Source organism: Hemicordylus capensis, chromosome 4 (assembly GCF_027244095.1).
Source record: "Hemicordylus capensis ecotype Gifberg chromosome 4, rHemCap1.1.pri, whole genome shotgun sequence".
NCBI classification, from domain to species: domain Eukaryota; kingdom Metazoa; phylum Chordata; class Lepidosauria; order Squamata; family Cordylidae; genus Hemicordylus; species Hemicordylus capensis.
Window position 1 is genome coordinate 23,626,542 of NC_069660.1, and position 27,770 is coordinate 23,654,311.

The 27,770-nt window shown below is 44.4% G+C and overlaps 1 protein-coding gene across 1 annotated transcript in view; it reads left to right on the top strand.

Annotated features, from left to right (window-relative positions):
- The first annotated feature begins 2,238 nt into the window (after nucleotides 1-2,238).
- Nucleotides 2,239-27,770, top strand: part of CBLN4 (cerebellin 4 precursor) — a 34,589-nt gene continuing 9,057 nt past the window's right edge. The window contains exons 1-2 of the mRNA XM_053251019.1: nucleotides 2,239-3,380; nucleotides 15,368-15,484. Of these exons, the coding sequence (XP_053106994.1) occupies nucleotides 3,096-3,380; nucleotides 15,368-15,484 (402 nt within the window). The 5' untranslated portion in view covers nucleotides 2,239-3,095. The remainder of the gene's footprint in view (nucleotides 3,381-15,367; nucleotides 15,485-27,770) is intronic.

The following is a 27,770-nucleotide window of genomic DNA, read 5'->3' on the forward strand; positions in this document are numbered from 1 at the left end:
TCCTCCCCACCCCCCACATAGGGAATAATGGGGATTTCACCCATAACTCCACTTGCAGGGCACCAGGGTGGCCCAGAGTGGGTTGTGGTGTAGTGCACATAGGGTGCCAACCACCCCCCAAAACCAAAAGACCATAGGGTACTAGGTTTTCTTGTTTTCAATGTTTGAGGTGTTCTGAGAATGGATTCTTTGGTGGGAAATGAGAGTGGATTCTAAGTTCATCCATCCTTTTGTACCAAAGAAGAATATGAATAAACAAAGATGAGCAGTGATAGTGGATTCTAAGTTCATTCATCATTTTGCACCACAGATAATGAATGAACATCTTTGTTCATTCATAATCCAAATTGATTTGAATTTGGATTTGGAAAGTTTGGTACAAATGGAATCTGGAGTGATTTGGGGGGCAGATTCAGACCCAAAACAAATTGGGGGTGATTCAGTTTGGGTACAAATCCAAATGAAAAAATCAATTTGTGCACATCCCTATATCCATGTTCACAAGCCAATAATTCTTGTTGGCAAACATCTGAATGCCCCTGCTAGTAGTATATGGATCTTGGAGCTCCTTTGGAGCCATTTGACATAAAGCAGCACCCAGTGGCGGGCTGGGGGGTGGTTACCCACAACACTCCCACATCCAAGCCAACTATGGTGAAAGCAAACCATTCTTTTGGACATCTGGCTGACCCTGCACTAAGACCTGGGCAGGTGGGTGCCAAGCTGATGTAAAAGAGGAGCACCAGAAAGACAGGGATCAGCCATAAAACTGTAGTCCACTATCCTGATTGATCCCCTAGTCTGTGGCTGCTTAGGGGGGAAAGCTGGTCTTGTGTGAGGCAAGCATGAATTGTCCCCTTTGCTAAGCAGGGTCTGCCCTGGTTTGCATTTGAATTGGATACTACATGTGTGAGCACTGTAAGATAGCCCCATTAGGGGATGTGGGCCCACTCTGGGAAGAGCGCCTGCATGCTCCTGTGCAGAAGGTTCCAAGCTCCTTCCCTAGCATCTCCAAGATAGGACTGGGAGAGATTCCAGCCTGTCACCTTGGAGAAGCCACTGAGCAATACTGAGCTAGACAATACTGAGTCAGATGGACTAATGGTCTGACTCAGTGGAAGGCAGCTTCCTGTGTTCCAGTGTTTTGATGACCACAACACAGCATCTCCAGTCCATCTTGAAGCCAGACAAAACCATAGTCCTGCTATCTCCACCTGTGGAGGAATGAGGGGGAGGGACACCATTATATAATTGGTTCTCTTTGTTTTAAATTTGGACTGCTAAGTTCTATTATGCTTTTATTTTTACATATGTTATTTGCCTTGGGAATTAATGATTAAGAGAGGGGATAGAGATGTTTTAGTAAACAAACACTCCCTGCTTTCCATTTCAAAGGCTCTTATATATACACCTAATGGCGCAGTAGGGAAGCATTCTGTCTAGAGAGCGGGAGGCTGGTGTGCTTCCCTGAATATGGGAAACTCCTATATCAGGCAGCAGCGATCTAGGAAAATGCTGGCATCATCTCATACTGTGCAGGAGATGGCAATGGTAAACCCCTCCTGTATTCTACCAAGAAAACCACATGGCTCTGTGGTCGCTGCCAGGAGTTGACACCAACTCAAGGGCACAACCTTTCCTTTCCTTATATATGCTAATGAGTGTAAAGATATTTCGTAGAAAACATTACTAGCACAGGTAAAAGAATTGTACCTGAAATAAACCATTAATATCACTGACAGATTTCTTGAGGATCTTTTGTCTCCTTTTTTGCACAGCATGAATTAGGAAAATGAACAAGACGAGACCACCTAGTAATATTTCCCAAAGAAGCCACTAGGCAGTGCTGTAAAGTAAAACCCACCAAAGCCCATCCTGAAAGTAGGAGACTACTGGGAAGCTGTATCATTACTTTTATTTGGAGCTGGGTATCTCTGGATTGCTTCCTTGGGAAAGTGAAAAATCTAAAAATAGTTTTTCAAAAAATCAATGCAATGGCTATTTGAAGAAATTGTTTGTGTGGTGTGTGTGTGTGTGTGTTGCGGGTGGGTGGGTACCTCACATATGTATGCATTTTCCCCAGCTTACAAGTTGGATGTGCTGCACATGATTCCAGTCTTGAAAGGGTTAATATCCTTGGCTGATGTATTCCCAGAGTGCTCTAAGTGAACACTGGGTCAATATTTAAAACACAAACATAAGAGGGGCACATGTGGGGGAAATACCTAGTGGAAGCCATCAACGGACAGAAAGATTTCCTGTAGTTCAAATGATCCTATTATATTACTTTAAAACATAAATTTAAAATAATTTGAAAAGTTATGCCCGGGATGACAGTATAGGAGAATAATACCCAGCGAGGCTCTAGACGCATGCAGCTGCAACGGCAATGGCTGTGCATAGAGAGGGCTGGGCATACTTCTGCATGCCATGACGCTGGGGGGAATTGTGGAAAAGAGCGAGGGAACTCCGCTTTTGCAAAGCATCGTGGCAAATGAGCTCAGCCACTGTGCCAGCGCCTGAGCCAGTTTGCAGGGCAAGCTCCTGCAGTCAATAGCTCGGGCGCGTCTGCGAGATTCCTGCAGGACACGAAGGGGAGACAGGATCGCGCAATGGAAAGAATCATGGCTACGTCAAATGTTTTTATTTCTTCCTGATCTCTCCCTCCCTCACTCTCTCTCTCTGTCTCTCTCTGTCTCTCATATCAATAATTCACCTTAGGGCTTCCCCCCCTCTCTTCTCCTCCTGGATGTGGAGGGGGGGGTTGGACGGCGAAGAACGGGGCACTGGGAAGTGCTGATTTTGTCTGGGCGGTGTTTGGAACAGTGTTTTCAAGAGCTCTTTAAGGGACTAAGAAGAAGAAGCAGCAGCAAAGAGAGAAGACAGACTTTTTTGCAGGGATTGCTGGAAGTGCGCAGGAGAAGCTGCTGCTGTGGCTGCTGCTGAGGCGCCGGCAGCGGGTTTTTCCTCCTCGCTGCTGGTAGGGCTGCGATTGCTGGCTTTTGTGGCGTGGTGTGTGCGGACGTGGAGAGGGGTGGAAGGAGCGTGGGGCGCTCCAAGCTCGGCGTCGCTGTCCGCCTCTCTTGGTGCTGAACATGGGCGCTTCAAGCAGGGCGCTGTCCATGGTGCCTACCGTCCTCCTGGCTTTGGCTCTCCCCACCGTCTGGGCACAGAATGACACGGAGCCCATCGTCCTCGAAGGGAAATGCTTGGTAGTTTGCGATTCCAACCCTGCTACGGACGCCAAGGGATCGTCCTCTTCTCCTCTGGGGATCTCCGTACGGGCTGCTAATTCTAAGGTTGCTTTCTCGGCGGTCAGGAGTACCAACCATGAACCTTCCGAGATGAGCAACAAAACCAGGATAATCTACTTTGATCAGGTAAAAAGGAAACAAATGCATACTGTGTTTTTAAAAGGAAGACACGCTAATCGTCCCCCCTTCCCTCGCTCCAGTCATTCAACAGATTTTTAAAAGGTGGGATTTTGGAAGTGTTTTGCCTAAGTGATTACTTTGTGCACTGTCTTTTGAGAACGGCTGGGGAACGGCTGGGGGGAGCTGGCGGTTCAATTGAGAAGAGATGGGCTCAGGGAAGGAGGTAGAGATCAACAGGTGGGAGTCGATCTGTGAACTCTTTAATGCTCCTTTGAGCGATCAGCTGAAACTTACGGAGCCAACTCTGGTTCAATTGACTCCGTTTCTATTCCCTCAGCTGGTACTTTTCTGCCATCTCAGTGAAGTTTGAGAGCCATTTTTCACTTTATTAGGCGAGGTTACATTTGCACGCTAGAAATGCAATTTCATGGATTGAATTAATCTTGGGAGCACACGAGAGCACACAGAGTGCTTTGCTCAGATAATCCAACTACTTGTTTTATGATTTATTGATTTCGATTTGGATTCAGCCATAAAACAAAGGCTCACGGTAGGTTATGTAAGTTCCAACATTTAGATATCCCCAAAGGATGAGCAACTGTCAACTGCTGCAAATCCATCCTATTCTAATCCCCAATGCCCAAAAAGTTATCTGAATGTAAGGAGAGAGACAGGATAATTCAGAAACTCAGACAGTTTTTAGGTGACTGGGGGCGGGGGGGGGATATAATGCAAAGGTCACACTGTTTCTGCTTGCAGTCTCCCAGCTTGCAGTCTTCCCATGCATTTTTACTTGGAAGCAAGCCCCACTGAGTTCAGTGGGGTGTGCTTCCATAAAAGTGTGCACTGGACTATAGCCTTCCAGTTTGGATTATTTGATATCTGAGGGAAATTTGTGAGAAAATATTACTGAAGGTTCTAAAGTGGGTGGGGGTGGAGGAATCAAATGTCGATTTCCAAAGGTACATCCAGATGCCGTGGAAGATTTCTGTTTGGTTTGTACTCCCATTTCCCCAGCAGTACAAATCTTTTCTCACTTTAGAATGTGTCAAAATCCATGAATGACATTTAGAGACAGCTCAGAATTTACCATCTTCTTATCCTTCTGCAATCACTTTGGCATAAATATAGCAATCAAGCAGAGTCAGGTAACAGTAACAGAGGAACACAGAGGCAGTCCTTTGAAAGATTCACCACATCTTAGTTGAATCACTGAAGAATTTTACAATGTTGGAAAGACTTCCCACACCCCTTGTTTCCCTCCTACCCCACTCCTCATAGACAGACACTTGTAATCCCTTTATCCAAGTATATGATCAGCCTTTGGATAAAACTGAAACCTTTATTCATTCCCCTTCCAAAGTAGAGTATTATCTTCTCAATTTTAGGACATTTACAAACATTAATCATTCATTTTACAGCAGAGGAAACAGATAGAATTTATCCATCTATCAATTTTATAATCCTCCCAAAATCTAGCATTTCTAACTTATTTTATTTTAATGGAGGAATGAAACATGTGCTTCAGTCTCTCCCTTTGAAATCAGTGCTATTTACCAGGGATTAATTTTGGCTGGATCAGGCCCATATGTATGAAAAAAGAGGCACTGCAATTATGTTGTGTCAGCTTCTGTTCAAAATGTGTGTGTCTTCTTGGGAATTGTCTAATATTCTACCATCAGCTATTTTCTCTATCACACTCTTCTCATTATGTACAATAGCAGGTGGAAGAGCCTTGCCTTTGCAAATATTAGCCCAGTAGTTTAATTAAGCCCTCCTAACTTACTCTTTAGTGTTTCAAAGCATATTCTCAGAGAGAATGATGGATCTTCAGCATCTCCCATGACTACAAAGAGTTCTGGGAATCTTGTACCTTGCTCAGTCACACTGTCATTAACCTTTTCAAGAGACCAGGAGACAGGTGGATATGTAGGAGACTTGCAAATGGTCAAAGCTCCAGACAGCTGCCTGTATCTATATGAAAGGAGTGCAAGGCGAGATACAGGACCCACCCCCACCCCAAGCATGAGAGATGAGTCTTGCATTTTAAAAGTGTATCTTTCCTATCACCACTTATGCATTACAAAGAAATACCATACAATTGATTACTCCTCTTCTTGTCTTGTTCTTTAGTTCTTCCTTCCCTGTGAACAACTACCCACTCACCTGCATTCATATTTTACTCAACTTTAGACATTCATTCCAATCAACAGAACAAGAAGAAGCCAACATATATTGCTTGCTGTATGCAAAGATGGTGCTTTTTCAATTGCCACGACAACTGAAGTCAATCCTCACATGAATCCAAAATATATATTTATTCAGAAGTCCTACTGGTTTTAGTATAAAGGCTCAAAGCAACTTAAGCAAACTAACCCCATGTAATTTCCATTGAACTCAGGTAAATGGCTGACATCCTGACACAATCTACTAGAGAAAGTCCAGTTGAAATGTGGTAGTCCTTTAGACTACTCCCTGAGAAGCATTATTGAGAAATTTAATTGGGATGTCAGCCAATGTATTTAGGAACTGTGGTGTAACAGGAATGAATGTGAGATCATTTGTACCAGAATAGTGCTACTTATGGCTTCACATGGTACATGATTTGCCTCCCAAGAATGATCAGAGGAGAAATCCTAGGAACACAGGAAGCTGTCTTATATCAAGTTAGACCATTGGTCCATCTAGCTCAGTATTGTCTGCACTGACTGGTAGCAGCTCCCCAGTATCTCCCAGTCTTACCTGGAAGATACATGCAGTTGCTCTTCTACTAAGCTATGGCCCGGTCCCCTAAGGGGAATATCTTACAGCAGACAATGTTCCCATGTAGTCACCCATCTAATTGCAAATCAGGGCTGATCCTGTTTAGCAAAGGGGACAATTCATGGTTGCTACTGCAAGACTAAATTTCCTCCCCACCAACTCTCCTCCCCCAAAATGTCCTGAAAATATTGCTTCTGGATTCTGCAAAATAAGAAATGTGATAATGTTGCCCATACTATGTCACACCAATGGACCATCTAGTTGAGTTAGGTCTACCCAGTTTGGCAGCAGGCTTCAAGGCATTGGTCTTTCCCAACCCTTCCAGAAAAGAGCCTACAGACTGGGTCTTGGACCTTGTGTACAGATCATATGCATTATCATAATAATCATCAACATCTAAACACTTCACATACATTCTGTTGCTTAATCCAGGGTAAAAATCCCTCTCTGGCTATGAAGTTCACTGGGTAACCTTGAGTCAGTCACTCTGTCTTCGTCTAACCTACCTCATAGGGTTGCTATGAAGATCAAATGAGAAAGGGACTGTGGACATCACCCTGAGCTCCTTGGAGAAAGAGTAGAATCAATATGACAGTCAATGTAACTAACTCAGTTTAGAACCCGACCATTTAGGGGAGGACTATTCTTCACCATTTTGCAAATGGGAGGCTGAGCAAGCAGTTTACTAAAGCTCAATTAGCCAACTCATGGTAGAAGTGATGACAATTGAGCAAGAGACTGCCTGATGCATAGCTCAGCCTCTTAGTCATTAATACTCTTTGCCACGACAGAAAAGGCAAGACAATGGGTAATGAAAGATGTATGTGAGCAAATACATTCTTACATGCTTAGCTGCAAGTTACATAGGAACCTAGCCTTATATCAAGTCAGCACAGGGCTGCACAGCAGTGTGCAGTGGCCGTGGTCAATTTTTAACACCTTGCTACACTAAAATTAAAAATATTATTAGTTACTTGTGGATCTATTCCCCCATTAAGGGACCCATAATTTAAACCAAAGATAGTTGTCAGAAAGTAGATCCTGTCCCTGCTCAGTCAGTGGGGCCCCTGGAGTGCATGTTAGCCCCAAATGCCAAGTCCTCTCCTCTCCCTAAAATGGCATTGCTTTCAGGCTGCAATTCTAGGCATGCTTATATGGGAGTAAGCCTCATTGGGTAAACCATGGAACATATTTTTGAGGAAACATGCATAGGATGATGCTATGAGGCAGTTTCCAGCTCCTGTGTTACTGAAGGATACTTGGGGTACAATAAAATAGTCCCTGCGGGCCAAATCCAGCCCCAGGCCTTAGGTTGTGCAGGCCCGAGTCAGAGAAATGTTACATCTATCTCAATATTGTCTATACCATGGGTTCTCAGTCTTGGGTCCCCAGATGTTGTTGGACTTCAACTCCCATAATCACCAACCAAAGGCCATTGGGGCTGAGGATTATGGGAGTTGAAGTCCAGTAACATTTGGAGACCCGAGGTTGAGAATCCCTGGTCTACACTGACTGGCAGTCAGTTCTCTCCAGGCTCTCCAAGGCTTCAGGCAGGAGTCTTTCCCAGCCCTACAGTACATGCAGATGCCAGGGATTGAACCTGGGACTTCCTCCATGCAAAAAAAGATGCTCTAGTATGATACTGAGCTTTGGCCCCATCCCAAAGTTCAGTTGGGGATGTAGAGAAGGGGCTAAAGCCACAGGCTTTGTCCAAAAGATGGGGTTTGAGAAAGACTTTGAAGGAAGAAAGAGAAGTGATACTACTTAGAAGTTCTGAGACAGAATTCCAGGCAGCTTGACCACTAAATTCTATGGTCCTTCTCTTTAAGTGGCTTAGCGATCATCACTCAAGAATATTAAAAGCATAACTTTCATTACCTCCTTAAAAAGCATGTGAAATTCAGCCAAATAATTTGAAGGATCGGAAGAGAAGTCTTTTTTCCTTTAAAAGGACTTGTAAGCAATGGGAAATACTGGTTATTATTGGCTTTCCCTGCCACCTCTCTTTTTCTCCTAGGTTACAAAGTGTACTTATTTATTTGTTTACCATTATGGTATTAATTAGAGATAAATAAAGGAGAGAATGGGAAGACCTTGAGAGAGAGGAGAAGCAGCAACAGAGCAACATGGCCCAGTTGTATGAATATGGATTACAATGGAGAACTGCACCAGTGTAAAAACAGTGTGGTGTAGTGGTTAGGGTGTCAGACTAGAATTGGAGAGAGCCAGGTTTGAATCCACATTCAGCTGTGAAGCTTAGTGGGTGACTTCAAGCCAGCCACTTAACTCTTCGCTGAACCTACCCCCCAGGGTTGCTGTGAGAATAAAAATAAGCACGTTGTACACCACTCTCAGTTCCTTGGAGGAATAGTGGGATACAAATGCATAACATAAATATATATAAATAAAACATGGCATTGCAGTGGCTCTGAAGCCAATATTTATTTAGCACATAGATATTTGGGAACTGATGCCTTGGAAGATAATGGCCATATATGTGTTGGTTTCCAAGGAACTGGGTTGTAATCACTACAACTGTATCTGGCAGGTCAGACATGTGGCATCCCAGATCCCACATGACCACAATCTCCTGAATTATATAATTTATACTAGGTTAATCTTAGCATGTGAGAAAACACGATGACCCGCATTAAGTCCTTGCTGTTTGGGTGACTGTTTGAGAATGTGCTGTGTGGAGGAGAAGAACCCGATAATGAGTCAGATCCCAAATATTATTTGAACTATTTGAAAGAATCTTTCAGAATACAGCTCAATGTATGTAATCTAACAAGATGGGTGACCAGGTATTGTGACACGAGGTACTCCTGGAAATAAAAGAAGGAGGTGGGAAATGATGTAGTACTGAAAAGCCAAGACAAAAATGGAGGAATTCACAAAGATGATGATTAAATATTCATCCCTTGTTTCTGCATCAATTGCCTGACATGTTTTGAGCTTAAAAGTGCTCTTCCTCAGAGGCAGCTCAATAAAAACAATTTATAAAATAATGCATTATACAATACACACAGAGAGAAGAATAATTATGAATTATTAGAACGTCTACAATATAAAAATGTATAAAAAGCAATGTACTCCTAAGGTACACTCACTGATGTTGTACTGAAGATTCTAGAGCTTGTTCTAGATTATTCTCAGTGGAATCCCTCCACCTTAAACATATGGGCCATGATGTAGCAAAGCTGTTGCCTAGGGAAGGACCTTAAGAGCTCTCTCTCTCTCTCTCTCTCTCTCTCTCTCTCTCATACCACATCTCAAATGGTCCTGATGTATGTATGTCTGCTAAGAGACATTCCAGACACAATGTTAAACACATCATTGGCCAGTTTGGTTCTTCTTCCTTTTATAATAGTAGATGGGATCTGGATTAGGTCAATGGGAGGTCCTAACCCAGGGTTTTTAACTCTTCAAAGTTGTTTAACTCTTTAATTCTACACCTTTGGGGCCACATAGCTACTTGGAGGTAATAGAATCAAAGGCTAAGGTATCCCCTGCTCCTCATGCCATGGTTCTTATCTGAATAATTCCTGCTATTTTGCTTGGCCTTGAGCTCTAATTTGAGTAAACAGTGATAGAACAAGCAAGGCCTGATTTGATGTTACAGAGTGATGGGGAGGCATATATGGGAGAAAAATGCTCCCTTAATTATACAGGACACAGCCATGAAGGGGCTTACATATCAGAACTGATGATAATTGGTGTGGTCCTGTGGTTGGAGACTTTGGTTTCACCTCCCTGCTCAGCCACAAACTTTGCTGGATGAACCTGAGTCAGTCAATGTCTTAGCCTTAAATATCTCAGAGTGTTATAGTGAGGATTAAAGTGGGGACCATGTGCGTTGGCTTGAGCACCTCAGAGGAAGGACGGGATACAAATGTAATAAGGAACAGGACCTTAAATTGCCTGGTTTAGGCCCCTCAGAACCAATGGACTACAACTATGAGCCACAAATGGAAGTACATATAAGTGGGATTCATCCCTTTGAGATGAATGAGGCTCATTTGTAAAGGGTTGTGTTAACGGCTGAAGAGTAAGTCACATGGATCTCCATAGAACTTAAACATACATCACTTTCTTTGAACTGTACCTTTTTGTTATCAACCAGCCAAGTGTACAGAATTCCCATGGTCAGCAAGAAGAAGAACAAAATACAAGTCTGCAAGAAATGCAGTACAGTCTCGCCTTTCTAGAGTAGACTGTAGCCATTGTCCTCTCAATGACAATTACTGCCCCCACACCCCAGCTGCAAGGAAGACATGGACACATTTCAATTGGGTAAAAGGGCCACAACTTTAGTAAATAAATTAGCTAACTGGCATAAACTCCACCCCCCCCAACAGTGCGGGCCTACTACAGGCTGGATTCAGACAATTTTGTCCTTGCCTGTGCCTTGAATGGGTGACACACCCTGACTCAAAGATAGCAGTACCACCACGGAGCCAGCGTGGTGTAGTGGTTAGAGTGCTGGACTAGGACCGGGGAGACCCGAGTTCAAATCCCCAATAAGCCATGAAACTAGCTGGGTGATTCTGGGTCAGTCACTTCTCTCTCAGCCTAACCTACTTCACAGGGTTGTTGTGAGGAGAAACTTAAGTATGTAGTACACCGCTCTGGGCTCCTTGGAGGAAGAGCGGGATATAAAAATGTAAATGATAATTAACAACAACAACAACAACAACAATAAGTAGTAGTAGTGGTAGTAGTAGTAGTAGTAGTGCAAACCTGCTTCATCTCCATCATTGCCAACCCCAAAGGGTCAGGGCAACTTCTAGGGCTTCACCCTGCCCCCCCCAAGCCACTCAGCCTTTAAGGTTTGTGAAGCCCTGAAGCAGGTGTCATGGCAATCGAAGTCCCTGAGCTGTGAAGCCTCTAAGGACCAATTGACCACTCCACCCTTTCAAACTGCCCAAGGGTGCTCACTGATCTCAAACCCTTCTACAGCCTGCACTCTACCTGCCCCGTTGTGACCTAATACCAACTAGCACTAGGAAAGATAGAATGGAGTAGGCAAAAAGACCCTCCAACACGGCCAATCAGTTGAGGGTCCAAAAATTCCTACTTGGCCCCCAAAAGGACAACCAGCAAAGCTAGCTCTGCCCCTAGGGATGGTGGGGAGGGGAAGCTGGACTAAAATGGACTGAAGAGGGGAGGGGAGGGGAGGGACAGCCTCATGGGTGCGCAAGCCCCGCCTCCCATCCAGCCCTGCCCAATCAGGGCATTCCTTTCAGCCTGGAGAGGCTTTCAGCACAAGGCTGCAGGATGGGACTTTCTCCTTGATCCAGAACCGTTCTGCACTTTCTGGCATGCACACAATGTATGTGCACAAATGAGTTTTCCCATTCGTTTCAATGGAGGAAGCACTTTCATGTGCACTTCCCTTTGCACACACAGAACTATCCTTTTGGTTTAAGTGAATGGAGACATGCTTTCAGGCCGTGGAGATCTGTGTTAGTATCAGAATTTCTATGCCCTCCCAAATCATTAGATCAGGGCAATTATACTAAGATTTGTGCTAGCATATGTGGTTCAACTCTCGTAATGCTGGCTGATATCCCTAAGAAGGAATTTGAGGCCTCCTAAAGTTTTGTTTTTATTTTTATATATTTAATTTATATATCGCCTGACTCCAAAGGCTTTAGGTGATTTATGCACTAAAATACAATAAAAGAGCTATTAAAACAACAATTTAAAACAATATAAAACATTAGTGCAACACCAAGCCTTGCACTGGTCCAGAGGCGTATCTAGGGAAAATAGCGACTAGGGCAAACACTGAAATTGCGCCCCCTGTCCAAGCATCTGACACCCATCTTTGAGATAACTTTACCATAATATCAGCTGAAAAATACAAGTCAGGCTCGTTAATCTTTTAATATTTCAAAAACTATTTTAGCAGTGGACTTAGCCAGACCAAAAAATGCTGGAAAACTACAAATTTCAGTATGCTGGGGCTCATGAAATACCCAAATACTATGTGGAGGTGTACTTGGAAAACTAAACAGAAGTGTCTGTCTAATTCTCTACTATGTATTGTAGCATCACCATTACATAAGTTTTAAAAATAAATGGAGAATTTGACTTTTCCCAGATACTCTGTAAATAATTAAAGGATATGCAAAGTAAACTGTGTCACTGCTTGGAATATATTCTAGTCTTTCAGAATGACAATTAAAATGAGAGAAAGAGAGCAAGAAACTCCCAGTGGGCCTTAATATTAACGATTTCACACTGATTCAAAGACGAATTCACCATTAATAGCCATATTAGCAAGACATCACATTTAACTCACTTATCACAAGAAGCAAAGTAAGAGCAAATGAATACAATCCTAGCTCATAAGCATCAGCTCAGTATTCACAAGCCCTGATTCTCTGTACATAGTGCCAATCTGAATATGTGTACAGTGACTTATATTATATATAATTATTTTTTTTACCTGTAGGCCCTTCGGGGGGCTTCCTAAAGGCTGGGGGGTTTGCAAAGGTTCCTCCTCCCCCCACTGGCCTCTAGGGCCTCGCAGGGACCATTTGAGCATGTGCAGTGGCCATTTTTAAAAATCTTTTTTTTAAATGGCCACTGAAAACAAAATGGTCACCGTGCATGCTCAAATGGCCTCTGCAAGGCCTGGCATGACCTAGGGCCTCACAGCGGCCATTTGAGCATGCACGGTGGCCATTTTGTTTTTGGCAGCCATTTTTTAAAAAGAAATTAATTTTACAAAATGGCGCCCCCCTTCAAGTGGCGCCCAGGGCACGTGCCCTGCCTGCCCTACCCCTAGATACACCCCTGCACTGGTCTGCCATGCTTCCAAAGCACGGGAGGTTTCGTGCTCTTGTGCAAGAGTGTAATTACTTTCAGGAGCTTATCTGAACTCTGGAAGTGTTCTGTCAGACCAGAAACATGTTGCTGGGTGTCAGGTGATGTGTCCCCAATTAAATAGAGTGCTTCCAGTGTACATGCAAGCTCCGGGAAGTATTTGCCCTCTTGCACAACAGCACAATCTGTCCTTGGAAGTGCAGTAGACAAACATCGAGGCTAGCACTGCTTTGGCACTGATGTCTATTTTATTTTATTTTATTTTATTTTATTTTATTTTATTTTATTTTATTTTATTTTATTTTATTTTTAATTGTTAAATTTATATACCTTGAAAGGATCCCAAGGCTGTTCACACAAAAATTTGAACAAGGCAATAAATAAACATCACACAATTAAAATATGGGCTAAAATATAAAAACATAGATCTGACGAAAAAGATTTAAAATACAAGCATAAGGGTTAGCAGCACCCACACTTCATTCATCATGATGTCAGCCCCTGCTCATATGATGGCTCTTGTAGTGGCATAGTGCCATTGGTAGCGGCCTGGGGTGAGAAATTTTGGTGCCCCCCAGCCATTCACCCACCACAAAGTCCCTCACCCCACCACTGCTATTTCTCACTACAGGTGAGTGCTAGCCCCTTTGGTGCCACACCATGCCTTGCCCCTCCTCCTCCTCCTCCTCCTCCTCCTCCTCCTCCTCCTCCCATTGCTGCTGCCATTCCCCAATGAGCTCACACAGCAGTAAGTGGCTGGGTGGGCTACTTCCTGTCTCTAGTAAATGAGGGAGGGAAAAGCCCATTCAGCCACTTACTGCTCTGCACGCTGGCTAAAATGTAGTGGCAGCAATGAGAGGAGGAGGTGGAGGAGGAGGAGGAGGATGGAGAGTGGCAAGATGGGGAAGGTGACTCCAAAAGTTCTAGCATCCACCTAAGGAAAAGGGTGACAGTGGCAGGGCAGTGAGCAAGACAGAAGCAGATCATGGGAGGTGAAGGTGGGCAGGGGGAGCTTCCAGTAATTCCTGGAAGCCCCCGGGGGACCGATGGCCCATGGACATTGGCCCCCTCCTGCTCCTTTATAGCCACATGCCTGACTGTAACACAGGCCACATAGGAAGCTGCCATATACTGAGTCAGACCATAGGTCCATCTAGGTCAGATTGTCTTCACAGACTGGCAGCGGCTTCTCCAAGGCTGAAGACAGGAATTTCTCTCAGCCCTGTCTTGGAGATGCCAGGGAGGGAACTTGGAACCTTCTGCTCTTCCCAGAGTGGCTCCATCCCCTGAGGGGAATATCTTCCAGTGCTCACACTTCTAGTCTCGCATGCTTAGCTAAGGGGACAAATCATGCTTGCTACCACAAGAACAGCTCTCCTCTCCATCACTGTATGGGCCTAGTATGCACTTTCCACCATACACAGGATGTCACAGATGTATAATTTGGCCTGTGCATACAGATACATACCAAGGAATGCTCATATATGGGTTTTTAAAAAATAGGTGTGGAAGGATTTCAAGAATCAGGCTTACATGTGAAACACCCAGTACACTTGTAATATCATATGCTTGGTTCTGGGTATGTGATCAGGTGTGTGACCCACTGATCACAATAGTTATCACACTGGAGACATTCCACATTGACTCTATCTCCACTGATGCCTTTAGGCCTCTCTGTCTAGCAAATGTGTAGAATTTGGAGCTTGGTGGTTTGGGATGTTTCTTCTGTCTTGTGTTTCAGTTCTGTACACTTGCACTGGCACATCTTCCTGCACTGTCAGATGCATTACGCAGAATATCACTGCACTGCTGGAGTAACATCACACCTTTGTCCTGCTGCTGTGCTGCTGATGCAGCTATTGGTATTCAGTGTGCTCTCCTGCTCACCGCCTTGGGTGGGGCCTGTATCACTGGAGCATTTTGAAAAGTGTGCTGCAAATACTTTTCTACACATGAGGAGCTCCACTCACTATGATGGGATGATTCACCTCCTTAAAACTGAGCAAGAGCTTTAGTGAAACTAGGGAATTTTTTATATAGCAGTGCGAAGCATGTGCGGTCTACTTCTATCCATGCATACACAGAAGGAAGTCCTACTGAGTTTGATGGGGCTTACTCCCACTAAGCTTGCATTGGATTTCAGCATTAGAAAGGAATTTCTCTGGCCCACTTACATCATGCTAAAAATAAACCTTTTCCTTGCCAGCAGATAATAATTTATGGACAATATGTTTGGTTTAAACATATTCGGAGGTGAAATAAAACACACACTCACACACCCCTTTAGATGGTAATAAGCATGGTAATAAATCTTGCTTCTCTCACAAATTAATTCTATTTGTTTCCGGAACAGTGAATCATTCCATTAATTCTTGTTTTTTCCCTTTAATTTGTAGATCCTAGTAAATGTGGGCAATTTCTTTACACTGGAGTCTGTCTTTGTAGCACCAAGGAAAGGAATTTACAGTTTTAATTTTCATGTAATTAAAGTCTACCAGAGCCAAACAATTCAGGTACGTTGGTCCAAAAATCCTTTGAAACATATTTGTTAGTATGTCCTTCCTTCCGTCCCTCCCTCCTTCCCTCCCTCCCTCCTTCCATTTTGCAGTGATAATTGGATAATGACTGAAACATAATTATTGTAAATAGAAATAGTTCAAATGAAACCATTTTGATGAATTAGTTATTAAATGATGTAATGGTGCAGCTTAAGAAATATATTAAAGTGCAGAGACAGAGGATCTCAGCTTGGTCAAAACAATTCAGTTTTAATAGTGTTGAAATAGCAGTGCTGCTCATCAGTTCTAGATAATGAGGTCCTACACACAACCTCCAGTGGCTGCCACAAAGGGCTGCAGGGAACGAGGAGCTCGTCTGCCTTCCCCAGCAGACGAGCAGTGGATGTCCTCCCCTCCACCATGCTGCGTGCCCACAAAAGCAACAGCATGCCGACGGCAGGAGGTGAGAGTGGGAGGACTTCCCCCCTCCCTCATGCTACAAGCATGGAGACTCCTCCCCGCCCCAGCTTTCTGGCAGAAATGGTGACAGGCTCAGGGGAAGCCTCTTAACCTGGCAACAATTGCCCAAACACTTATTCTGGTCTAAATAGGTTCGCTTGGCTAAATGCTGGGTTACAAAGTGAGGCTAGTGCGGTCTGGAGCAGCCTGGAGTCCTCCACTCCTGAAGCTCCAGGAGACGCGAGCCACCTGGGGTAACCTAGGCTGTTATGTTGTGAGAATAGCCTCGATAATTGATTGGTTGGTTGATTGATTGATTGAATATCTTATCTTTCTTCCATCATGGACCTCAAGCTGGCATACTTGGGGTTTCCAAGTGGCCACCAAACCTAAACTTGCTTAGCTTCAGTATGGTGGCTGCCATCTCAATCTCATGGTAAGCTCTCAAACTGTGCCCTTCGGTCATGGCTTAGTGTGTTCAAATAAAACAGAATTCTTCCATTCTAGTTACATGATGCCCTTTTCTGTGAATCAGAAATATAAGAAGTTGCTTCATAGTAACAAACATGATGGACATACCCAGGCAAAGACAGACCCCATTGATTTCAAGAGGAGTTATATTAGGCACATGTTTAACTCTCCCATTGGAACAGATGGCCCTAAAAAGTCTTAACTTTGGCAACATGTCTCCATGTTTACCTTTATATCAAGAAAATACAGTAAGAGAAACATTATTATGACTGAGGATGGTGATGATGATGATGATGGTGATAGCAACTGCTATCATATTCATATGACAACAACAACAACAACAACAACTAGCTGGGCTGGGTGCAGAGCATCTGCACCTCTAGTTCTCCCCTCGCCCGCCTGCCACTGCTGTTTTCTTCCTCTGCCTGCCCTCCACTGCCATTTTCTTTCCCACCTCGCCCACAAGCCTGTCCACCACTATACAACAACAACAACAACAATAATATGGGACTTTTGGCTACAAACAAACATCTGCCACACAATATACCAGATATAACTGTAGCCGTGAAGAAAGAAAAGCAAGTCAAAATAATTGACATAGCAATACCAGGGGATAGCAGAATAGAAGAAAAAGAAATAGAAAAAATAACAAAATACAAAGATCTACAATATGAAATTGAACAGCTGTGGCAGAAGAAGACCAAAATAATCCCAGTAGTAATCGGCGCCCTAGGTGCAATTCCAAAACTTGGAATTGCACCTTGAAGAGCACCTCAACACCACAGGGGCCACAGAAATCATCACCAGCCAATTACAAAAAACAACTTTATTCGGAACAGCCTATATTTTGCAATGATATCTATAACAACAACAACAACATTGATAATAAAATTCAGCCATCCCAGGTCCTTGGGAAGGACTCGATGTCTGCATCAAACAAACCAGTCAATAACACCTGCCTGACTTTGTAAACAAGAAGTAATAATATTAAATAAATAATTGTGAGTTAGTCTTAAAGTTGTTGGCACATTTATGTGGGTCTATTCTCAGAAGTATGTTTATGGCACATGAGTCAGTGCAAGGTGGTTTCCCTTCTCATTCAACACATAATAAAATAATCTTATGAAATCACCCCTACCGTAAGAAACTATTGTGGCAAGCAAGATCCGTTGCCTTTTGCAAGCACAAAGAAGATCCCCAAAGGCAATATCATGAACCTTTCACTCATACCTTCCTGACCTTCAACTAAGCCAACTGTCCCAAAATTGAACATGTCTTCTGCATGCAAAGCAGAAGCTCTCCCATTGAGTGAAGCCCCATTCCCTGACAACTTTTCCTTCAAAGATTTTGTGCCACAGTAGTCTTGTAAAACGGCCGCATGGTAATATTTCAAGTTACCATATCCAGAAGTATGCCAGAAAACAACAGCATGTTCTGTCTCCTACCACGTGCACAGAGCTGACTCTGGGTACAAGAAGAGCCCTTCTGAAGCAGACCAAAAGCCCATCTCGTCCAGCATTCTGTTTCCAAGAGTGGCCATCCAGAGGCATAGAAGAATTCTATAATTCAGGTATGAAGGAAACAGCCTGCCACATGAGAAACTAAGGTTCAGGATGCTGCCTCTGAATATGGAGGTTCTATTACTGTCATAAGTCACTCCTGGAGACTCCAGGTACATTTCAAACACCCCCAATCACTGATGTTAATATGAAGCCCTCCTGTGCTTTGTCCAGTGGCCTGCCCTGGAAGCTGCCTTCTGCAAATCATTAGTCCTTCTGTCTTAGTATTGTCTTCACTGACTGGCAGCAGCTCTCTAGGGCTTTAGGCCAGAGTCTTTCCCAGCGCTACTGAAGATACCAGGGACTGAACCTAGGACTTCCTGCAGTCAAAGCAAGTACTCCCACTGAGCTATGGCTGGCTTCTTTTCAGGATGTGCCTACCTTTTCCCAAAGGAACATGACTGTGCTGTGTCCACATGTATGGAGGGAAACAGGCTGCTGAAGAACTGTTCCTGGCAATGGCTGGGTGCATTTCAGTGTGTACCCCTGTCAAAGGGAAAGCACACCTGGTTGAGGACCAGTGTAGAGGGAGGAGGGGAACATAGGAAGCTGCCTGACACTGAGTCAGACAATTGGTCTATGTTGCTCAGTATTGTCTACACACTGACTGGTAGCAGCTCTCCAAGGTTCCAGGCAGGAGTCTTTCCCAGCCCTACCTGGAGATGCCAGGATTGAACCTGGGACCTTCTGCAAGGAAGCAGATACTCTAGCAACGAGTTATGGCCTCATCCCTAAGAGGAATATCTTCCAGCAGACAGGGCTCACATGTAATCACCCATCCAGATGCAAACCAAGATGAACCCTGCTTAGTAGAGGGGTCAATTCATGCTCAAATCCAGTGCACAAAACCGGTTTTCATGGTTCAGTTTTGGCCCCTCTGGACTGGCCCCCAGTTTGGTTCAAGTTCAAACTGGTCCGGACCAGCTCAAAGCCCCACTGGCCAAGGGGAAATTGATAAAGCACCAGGGGAGGCAGCTTAGGAACATAGGAAGCTGCCAGATACTATGTCAGACCATATCGGTCCATCTGTATTGTCTACCCAGACTGGCAGCTGCTTTTCCAAGGTTGCAGGTAGGAATCTCTCTCAGCCCTATCTTGGAGATGCCAGGGAGGGAACTTAGAACCTTCTGCTCTTCCCAGAGTGGCTCCATCCCCTAAGGGGAATATCTTACAGTGCTCACACTTCTAGTCTCCCATCCATATACAACCAGGGTGGACCCTCCTTAGCTAAGGGGACAAGTCATGCTTGCTAGCACAAGACCAGCTCTCCCTAAGTTTAGAGGGGAGTAAATAGAAGTACTTTCAAGTTGCGCCAGGAGTGGCTGTGGTGGTGGGTGGTGGGTGGCAGCAGCCCTCCCACATCCCCCTGAGTCTCCTGGGCCAGCGCCAGCCCAGTTCAGGCCCATTTTGGGCCTCTGCATAGGCGTGGAGGCCATTTGTGTGACCTCCGTGCATGTACATGGGCCATTTGCATGACCACACATTTGTATGGTCACACAAATAGCACATGCACAGAGGTCACAGAAATGGCCTCCACACCTGTGCAGAGGCCTGAAATGGGCTGGAAAAGGCCCCAATCAGGCCCAAATTGCTGCTGCTGGTCCAGGAGGCTTGGAGGGAGGCTGGAGCGGTTCTGGGGTGTAGCTGCCCCTCTGTGGCCTCTGCAACAACTTATAAGAACTTCTCTTTACCCCCATCTACACATAGGGAAGTCCCCCTCTGCCCCTTTACCAATAAAGGGGAATCCTCACTGGATTCCTTTTTGTTAGTAGGGCTTCAAGCCAGTTTGCACCAGTCGGTTCAGACTCGAACTGGTTCAAACTCGGGCCCAGTTCATTTTGAGGTCGAGCCTTCAAACCGACCCTGTTTGAACTTGAACTGGCTCAATTCAAGTCCGCACCTCCCTACTACTGCAAGACCGGCTTTCCACGCCCACTATGCTGATTTTGGGGATCAGCTCAGAGCACATGGTGGGAGAAAGATTGTTATTTTCTACCATATTTCTGGACATGTTGGGTCTTTTTATGAGAATACTTTGGCAGAAGAACTTTGAAGGAAAAGTTGCCAGGGGATGGGGTCATGGTCCAGTGAAACAGCATCTGCTTTGCATGCAGAAGGTCCCAGATTCAGTCCCTGGCATCTGATGGTAGGGCTGGGAAAGAGCTTTCTCTTTGTCTGAAATGCTGGAGAGCTCCCAATCACAATAGTCAGTGCTGAGGTAGATAGCAATAGCAATAGCAATAGCACTTACATTTATATACCACTTTATAGCCGAAGCTCTCTAAGCGGTTTACAATGATTTAGCATATTGCCCCCAACATTCTGGGTACTCATTTTACCGACCTCGGAAGGATGGAAGGCTGAGTCAACCTTGAGCCCCTGGTCAGGATTGAACTTGTAACCTTCTGGTTACAGGGCGGCAGTTTTACCACTGCACCACCAGGGGCTCTCACCAGATGGACTAGTGGTCTAACTAACTATAAGGCAGTTCTCTATGTACCTAAAAAATGGAAGCTTGAATTGAGACCTACTTCCAAATAAACACAATGAGGATTGAATTATATGAATTAGTGGAGAGTAAGTGACATGTTTGCTACCTTTCTAATTTTGACATTTAGGGTCCCCCCTGTTAAACTATCTGGCAGTAGATTGAGATCAGACAAAAGAAAGTAACAATTCACAAAGCTCATAATTAACTCATGAAATTGACTGCTACAGGATGTGGCCATGGCCACTAGTTTAGATGACTTTTAAAATGTTTGACACATTTTGAACTACTATTAGTCATTTGTTTGTTTGTTTATTATATGTACATCCCATGGGGGAGTGCAATTCGATTCAACCTCAAATAAATTTGGGTGAAATCAGGGTAATTCACAAATTCGACCCCAAATTGAATCCCCCTCAAAATAGAGGGCTCGATTCAAGGTTGAGGAGAATCACCCCCCCCGATTCAACCCAAATTGATGCAGGTGATTCAAATGCCATTTTGAGTCCTATTTGCCTAAAAAAAACCGGGCCTCAGCATGGCACTTTTTTCTGGGAAGAGCTGATCTACCGATTGTAATTGGTGGGTAGACCAGCCCCCTGCTCCAAACTTGGCTTGTAAACCTGCCTTGGAGGACAGATCTACTCAAGTCCTCTGAGGTGGGCAGATGTGCTAAGCCCAGAGTGGAGGGTTGGTCTACCCATAGATCCCAATTGGTAGACCAGCTGTCCCCAGAAAAACAGCAAAGCTGCTCTACCGATTGGGATTGGCAGGTAGACCAGCCCTCTGTTCCTGGCTTAGCTCATCTGCCTGCCGCAGATGGAATCCATGAGTCTCCAGGAGTGACTTATGACAGTAATAGAACCTCCATATTCAGAGGCAGCATCCTGAACCTTAGTTTCTCATGTGGCAGGCTGTTTCCTTCATACCTGAATTATAGAATTCGTCTATGCCTCTGGATGGCCACTCTTGGAAACAGAATGCTGGATGAGATGGACTTTTGGTCTGCTTCAGAAGGGCTCTTCTTGTACCCAGAGTCAGCTCTGTGCACGTGGTAGGAGACAGAACATGCTGTTGTTTTCTGGCATACTTCCGGATATGGTAACTTGAAATATTACCATGGGACCATTTTACAAGACTACTGTGGCACAAAATCTTTGAAGGAAAAGTTGTCAGGGAATGGGGCTTCACTCAATGGGAGAGCTTCTGCTTTGCATGCAGAAGACATGTTCAATTCCTGACATCTCCAGGCAGGGCTTTGAAACCCTTCAGAGCTGCTGCTAGTCAGTGTAAATAAAACTGACGGTACTGAGCTGGGTAGAGCAGTGTTCTGAATCAGTCTAAGACAGCTCCTTATGACTGTGGCTGTTTGTTTTGTTAAAGGGGATGGGGTGTAGCTCATGGCAACTCATTTTTCACCCTCCCAGCCTTGCCTGGTCACTGGATAAAGCATCTGCTTCACATGGAGAAAGTCCCAGGTTCAGTCTTTGGCATTTCCAAGTAGGTTTGGGAAATCCCCTTCTGTGCCGGAAATACTGGCGAGCTGCTGAAGATAACGCAACAAAACTGAGTTTCAATAGGACTACAATTTTATTTAACTACATTAGCAGATATACAATGGCACAGATCACGCTATTGTTTGAATCTAGGATTAATGGGGTTACCAACATTAGCATGATTGTGTGAACTCATACCAAGATGATTTATGGCCAAAGATGAATCTGAGACTCCGACCTTGGCATGAGTTCACATAACATTGGCAACTCACACTAAACCTAGATGTTCCTTCCTGTTTAATCTCAACAACAACAACAACTATCTATATACCACTTTTCAACAAAAGTTTCCAAAGAGAAATAGATAGAGAAATAATAAATAAATAAGATGGCTCCCTGTTCCCAAAGGGCTCACAATCTAAAAAGAAACATAGACAGACACCAGTAACAGTAACTGGAAGTACTTTTGTGGTCGTGAGAAGCCGCGGTGTGGCTTTGAACCGTGAGCCCCCCACCAGAAGGCTCCAACAAGCCTCCCAGCCTTGGGGGGCTCTCCAGCACTTGCATGGGGCATCCTGGGACTTCTGGGGGCTGGCCAGCCCCCAATCCCCACCGGCAATTGTGTGGGTGGCCAATTCGGCTGCCCTGAGATGGCTCCCTGCCCGTGTGTGAGGACTGCAGGCTAAGCCTGCTCTCTCCACACAAACCCTAACAGCGCTTCACACTAATCATGTGAAGCCCCTCAGTAAGTTGTACTGTGCTGGGGTTGGATAGGTCAACACTATTTCCGAGCTTCGCTTTGATTCAGCAATGTTGGGAGCTTCATCTTTAATATCACATATTTGGAGGTCTTGGATTCTGCACGTAGCATATGGAATTCTTGATTTATTCCCTTTGGAGTTGAGAGGGAGAAATGCCCTCTGTGTAAGATTTCAGGGTTGACTGGTTTGAGAATCAGACCTTGGCTGAGTAAACATATGCAGCAGTATAAACTGAGAAAATGCTGAGGTGGTGGAATAGTCCATGAGACAGGCCCACAAAATAGGTATGTGCAATTTGATTCATACACAAATAGATTCACACTGAATCAAGGGTGATTCACAGATTCAACTGCAAATTAAATCACCCCTTAAATGAAGGGGCTGATCCGAGGTTGAGTCGAATCAGCCCCAATTGGGAATGAATTGATTCACAGGATCTAAGTGGCTATTTTGGTGGGCTTTCCCCCCTTCCTGATTGGTTTTCTGGCACTGGCTTCTGATTGGCTTGAGGTCTCCTTGCTTTTTGGTTGTCTTGTTATCATACCAGTTGTGTTGGCATGGCAATTGTGCCCTCATTCACTGAGGGGAGTTGCAGGGAGGGCGGACTCTTTTGGAGGGAATTTCAAAATGATTATTCAAGGGAACTGGGAAGCAGAGAGAGAGAACTCTTATGAGGAAAGCTGGTCTTGTGGTAGCAAGCATGACTTGAACCCTTAGCTAAGCACGGTCTACCCTTGTTGCATATGAATGGGAGACTTGATGTGTGAGCACTGTCAGATATTCCCCTCAGGGGATGGAGCTGCTCTGGGAAGAGCAGAAGGTTCCAAGTTCCATCTCTGGCATCTCCAAGATAGGGCTGAGAGAGATTCCTCTCTGCAACCTTGGAGAAGCCTCTGCCAGTCTATGTAGACAATACTGAGCAAGATGGACCTATGGTCTGACTCAGTATATGGCATCTTCCTATGCAGAAGATGATACATTAGGAGTCAGACAGGAGATAGGTAGGTTTGATTTTGTGGTTTTCTTTTCTCAGCACTGACTGAGTATGTGCTGTGCTATTGCTGCTAAAATTGTTTTGCTAGATCTTATTGACAAAGGGGGAACAAAAAAGAAGGGAATTTCAAAATGTATTCAAAGGGACTGGGAGGCAGAGAGAGCCATTACTTCAGGAGAGGAGGAAGGAATCAAATAAGGTTTGATTTTGTGTTTTCCCCCTCAGCACTGAGTATAATGCTGTGCTACTTATTACTCCTAGAACTATCTAGGTTTGCTGGATCACAGATTGACAAAGGCAGAACCTGGGTGCCTTCTTTGTATTATGGTTTTGGTTTGGGCTGTCTGTGAGATGGTTTTGTAGTGAGAAATGGACAGTGGCAACTAAGCTCTGTGTGTGTGTGTTTGTGTGTGCAATGTTTTTGGTGACTGGTGTGATGAGCTCCATGTCTGGCCTTGAGACTAACTTGTGCTTCACTCGCTGCTCTGCTCTGCTCTGCAATCTGCATTGCAAGGTGTACTCAGTCAAAATGTGGCTAGTTGGACTTATGGCTGCAGGTATACTTGTTGACTGCTAAGGGTGCTGCTGTGGCAGCTGTTGCAATGCTGAAGTAAAGAGTCATAATTCTGTGTGAGAGAGCAACTTGTGCCAATGATGCTACTGTAGGGTAGGCACTGTGGCTGGCAGTGGGTTCTAGATCAGTTTTTAACATTCTTTTTTGGATATCGTAGTCTGTGTGTTCGGCAAAATGTGGTGTTCTGTGTTGGGAGGGATTGTGTGTGCTTCTGTTCTGCAATGTTTTGTTTGTTTGTTTTTTGTTTTTGCAAGGCAGCATGCAAAATATGTGCACTCTGTTTCACCCACAGGGAACAATGGGGAACACAAATAACTCAATTGTTCTCCATGGGTAGGTCTTAGGGACACCAAGGTGGTATTGTGTGGTAGGGGATGATGGGTGCTACCTACCACCCAACCCACTAAGCATTCAGGCAATCAGGCTACATTATATATTATTAAAATATATTATTATATGGGTTAGTAGGTCAATGATCTACTGACCCAGATAATGCAAAAAATAAAATAAAAAATAGTCTGATTGTCCAATTGTTTTGTGGGTTGAATGGTAGGTAGGTTGGGTCATGCCCTAACACTCAACCCACTCAATGTTTTCATGGATTTCTGATTCAATTTGTTGAACTGGCTGGCTAGGGCCGGCCAGTTCAATGAATTGATTTGATTTTTAGCAATTCAATTTGAGGTTGAATCAAATTGTAAAGAATGATTCATGCACACCTGTACCACAAATGTTGGCCATTGCTGCCATCTTAGTGAAGAGAGTTTCTCCCCATGATTGGGAATGCTGGTCACTGGCTGGCATCCTGACTGGTGAAATGCTTGTGGAAGGCCATTGTACAAGCGCAAAGCTATTGCACTGATACATGTGCTCAGTCTGGAGCTTGCACTCCAGACTAGTGTTGTGCTACTATATTTATTTCGTGTGTGTGTGTGTGTGTGTGTGTGTGTGTGTGTGTGTGTGTATAAAATTTGTACACCACCCCAAACTTTCATCTCTCGGCTATTATGCAAGCATAAACATGCTTGTGCTTGCACAACAATTGGGCGACTATTGAAATGGCATATCTCATTTTTTATAATGGGAACTTTTGAGTAAGAGTGCAGTTTAGCAGAAGAGTGCAGTTCCACCAATCCTCATTTCCCCCCACAACTATGCAGTCTTCTTGTGCTTGTGCAACTTTGTCCATTACACAAGTGCTTCATCAAGATGTCAGAAACAATGCTTTTGTTGCAGACAAACATTAGAAGAAAGCAGGAGATGTAGCTATGGAGCAGCATACTCATGTTAGTTCTGAACCTGGTGTGATGGAATGGAAAGATGTTAATTTATGTCGAAATTATATCACCCAGTTCTATCTGAGAATTCAAACTCCCTATTTATATAATTTTGACATAAATTAATATTAATACATCAAAAAGTCTACCCCTATTCACACATTATGTTCAACACTTGAACAATAAAGCCCTCTTCTGACATTTAAGGAAATGGTGTGGTAAATGCTCACATGTGCCGAAAGTGAGATGTTCCACCTCAGCCCATCACTCACTGCCTCCCCTGCACTGTTCATGGATATGCCAGCATGCATCTGAAGAAGTTAATGCTTTATTAGTGATGATTGGCGCTTCCATGATCAGGAGGTTGGGTGTCCCAACCTCCTGATCATGGAAATGTCTGCAATCATGGATACAGTGTTGACCTCCTCAGATTAATACTGGCATATCTGTGACCAGTGGTGAGTGATCGGCTGAGGTGGTGAGTGATAGGGAAGTGCAAACAAGTTTGACATTGAATGTGTTCGAAGTCAAACTAGTTTGTTTCAACTGTTTGGCGTCGAACCGAACCACCCCCTGTTCCATCCAACCCCGGACCGATCCCACCGCCCGGCCAGTTTGGGGCGTTTACAAGCTTAAAAAATAAATAAATTAAAATTCAAACTTAGTTGTCTGAGGCGGCGGGGGCAGGGGTGTCTACAGAGGCCTTCCCTCGCCGGCCTCCCTTAATAAAAAAATCGGCCATTCAGTGGTTCTTTGGCCAGGTTTTGGCCTTTCACCCCGGCATGGTGGCCATTTTGGAGGCTACTGCGCCTGCACAATAGGCCTATGCATGGTCTGGCATTGATCTTCTGCCAGTCCCAGCTGGGGCTGGCAGACTGCGGGGCTCCCGGCTGACTTTGGGGAGGGGGGATTCCCATAATGCACTGCACACTTGTGCAGTGCATTATGGGAGTACCAGGGGAGAGGGGGACGTGTTCCGATACCCTGACCCTCCGAGTTTCTGGCAGAAGCCGGCAATTGTCTGGGCAATCAATCTGGCTGCCTTACAACAAGAAGATCATCTGAGGGGGAGGTAAGCTTTTCGAAGCTGTCTCCCCTCACCACTTTGAGCCCTTCTCACAGATTGTGAGAAAGGGCTAATTATGTTTAACACAGGTACAGTAGGACCCCTCTTATCTGTCCCATGCATTTGAGGGGCCTATACCAGGGATAACTCCAAGGGGCAGCAAAGGATAGCAATGCTCCCCCCCCCAAATATTTCACAATCCCCGTTTTGCTCCCGTCCACTAGACTGGAACTATACAGCAAAGTCCCAAATGATACAGTCATAGGTCCCCTATCTTGAATTAAGGGACTTTGTGGTCCTGAAAAAAAGTTGTCCAGCTCTCTTGCTCAGAAGAAAGTTGTAAACAGATTTGCTTCTTGTCACAACAGCAGCTGTATTTAGCTTCATTAATAAGGCAAATAAATTAACTACATGATCTTACCTCTGCAATTATTTAATGTACAGCAAAATCCTCACTTCCCTAATAACATTATTTGCCATCCTTTTGCTCCCACAAACTAGTTGCTATAGATCTACCACCACCCTGCATTTGTACCCAGGTTCACTTCTAAAATGAATGAAGGTATAGTCAGTCACAGAAAAACATAGATGGGTGTCTGAATAGGGCCTCATATTAAGCCCATAATGTCTATTTCACCACACCAAGTACAGAGCCCGAAAGAGGGCTAGTTAGGGTAATGATTTCCTGGATTCTTCCTTCCTTTTGTTTTAATGTGTTACACTGTGTCCCTTCCAGTCCAACAAAGAGGCAGGTGTTTGTGATATAGTTACACACTTTTATTAAAATATGTACAGTTTCACATTTGAGTTCTTTAAGTACCCTTGGGCGAATGCCATCTGGCTCTCTGAAAAATTACTTTTTAAATTTTCAATTTGTTCTAAAACTTTGTTGCCTTTATCTTACACAATATTTCAGGTGAGCTGACAGAAAAATAATAGTTCTGGTTAGTGCTCAGCCAAACTGGGTGCAGGGAGTGGGGGAACATTTTGCAACAATCATTCCACACAATGAGCAATTTTTGTCCCCCATTGAAAAATGGTAGAAAACCATTTCCAAAGAGGTGGTTGTTGAGGGAAGGGCATGCATCCTCATTGCTGAGACAAACTGGCTGAAGCTCCCTCACTGGGATACACATCCAAATGCTCATTCCACTGT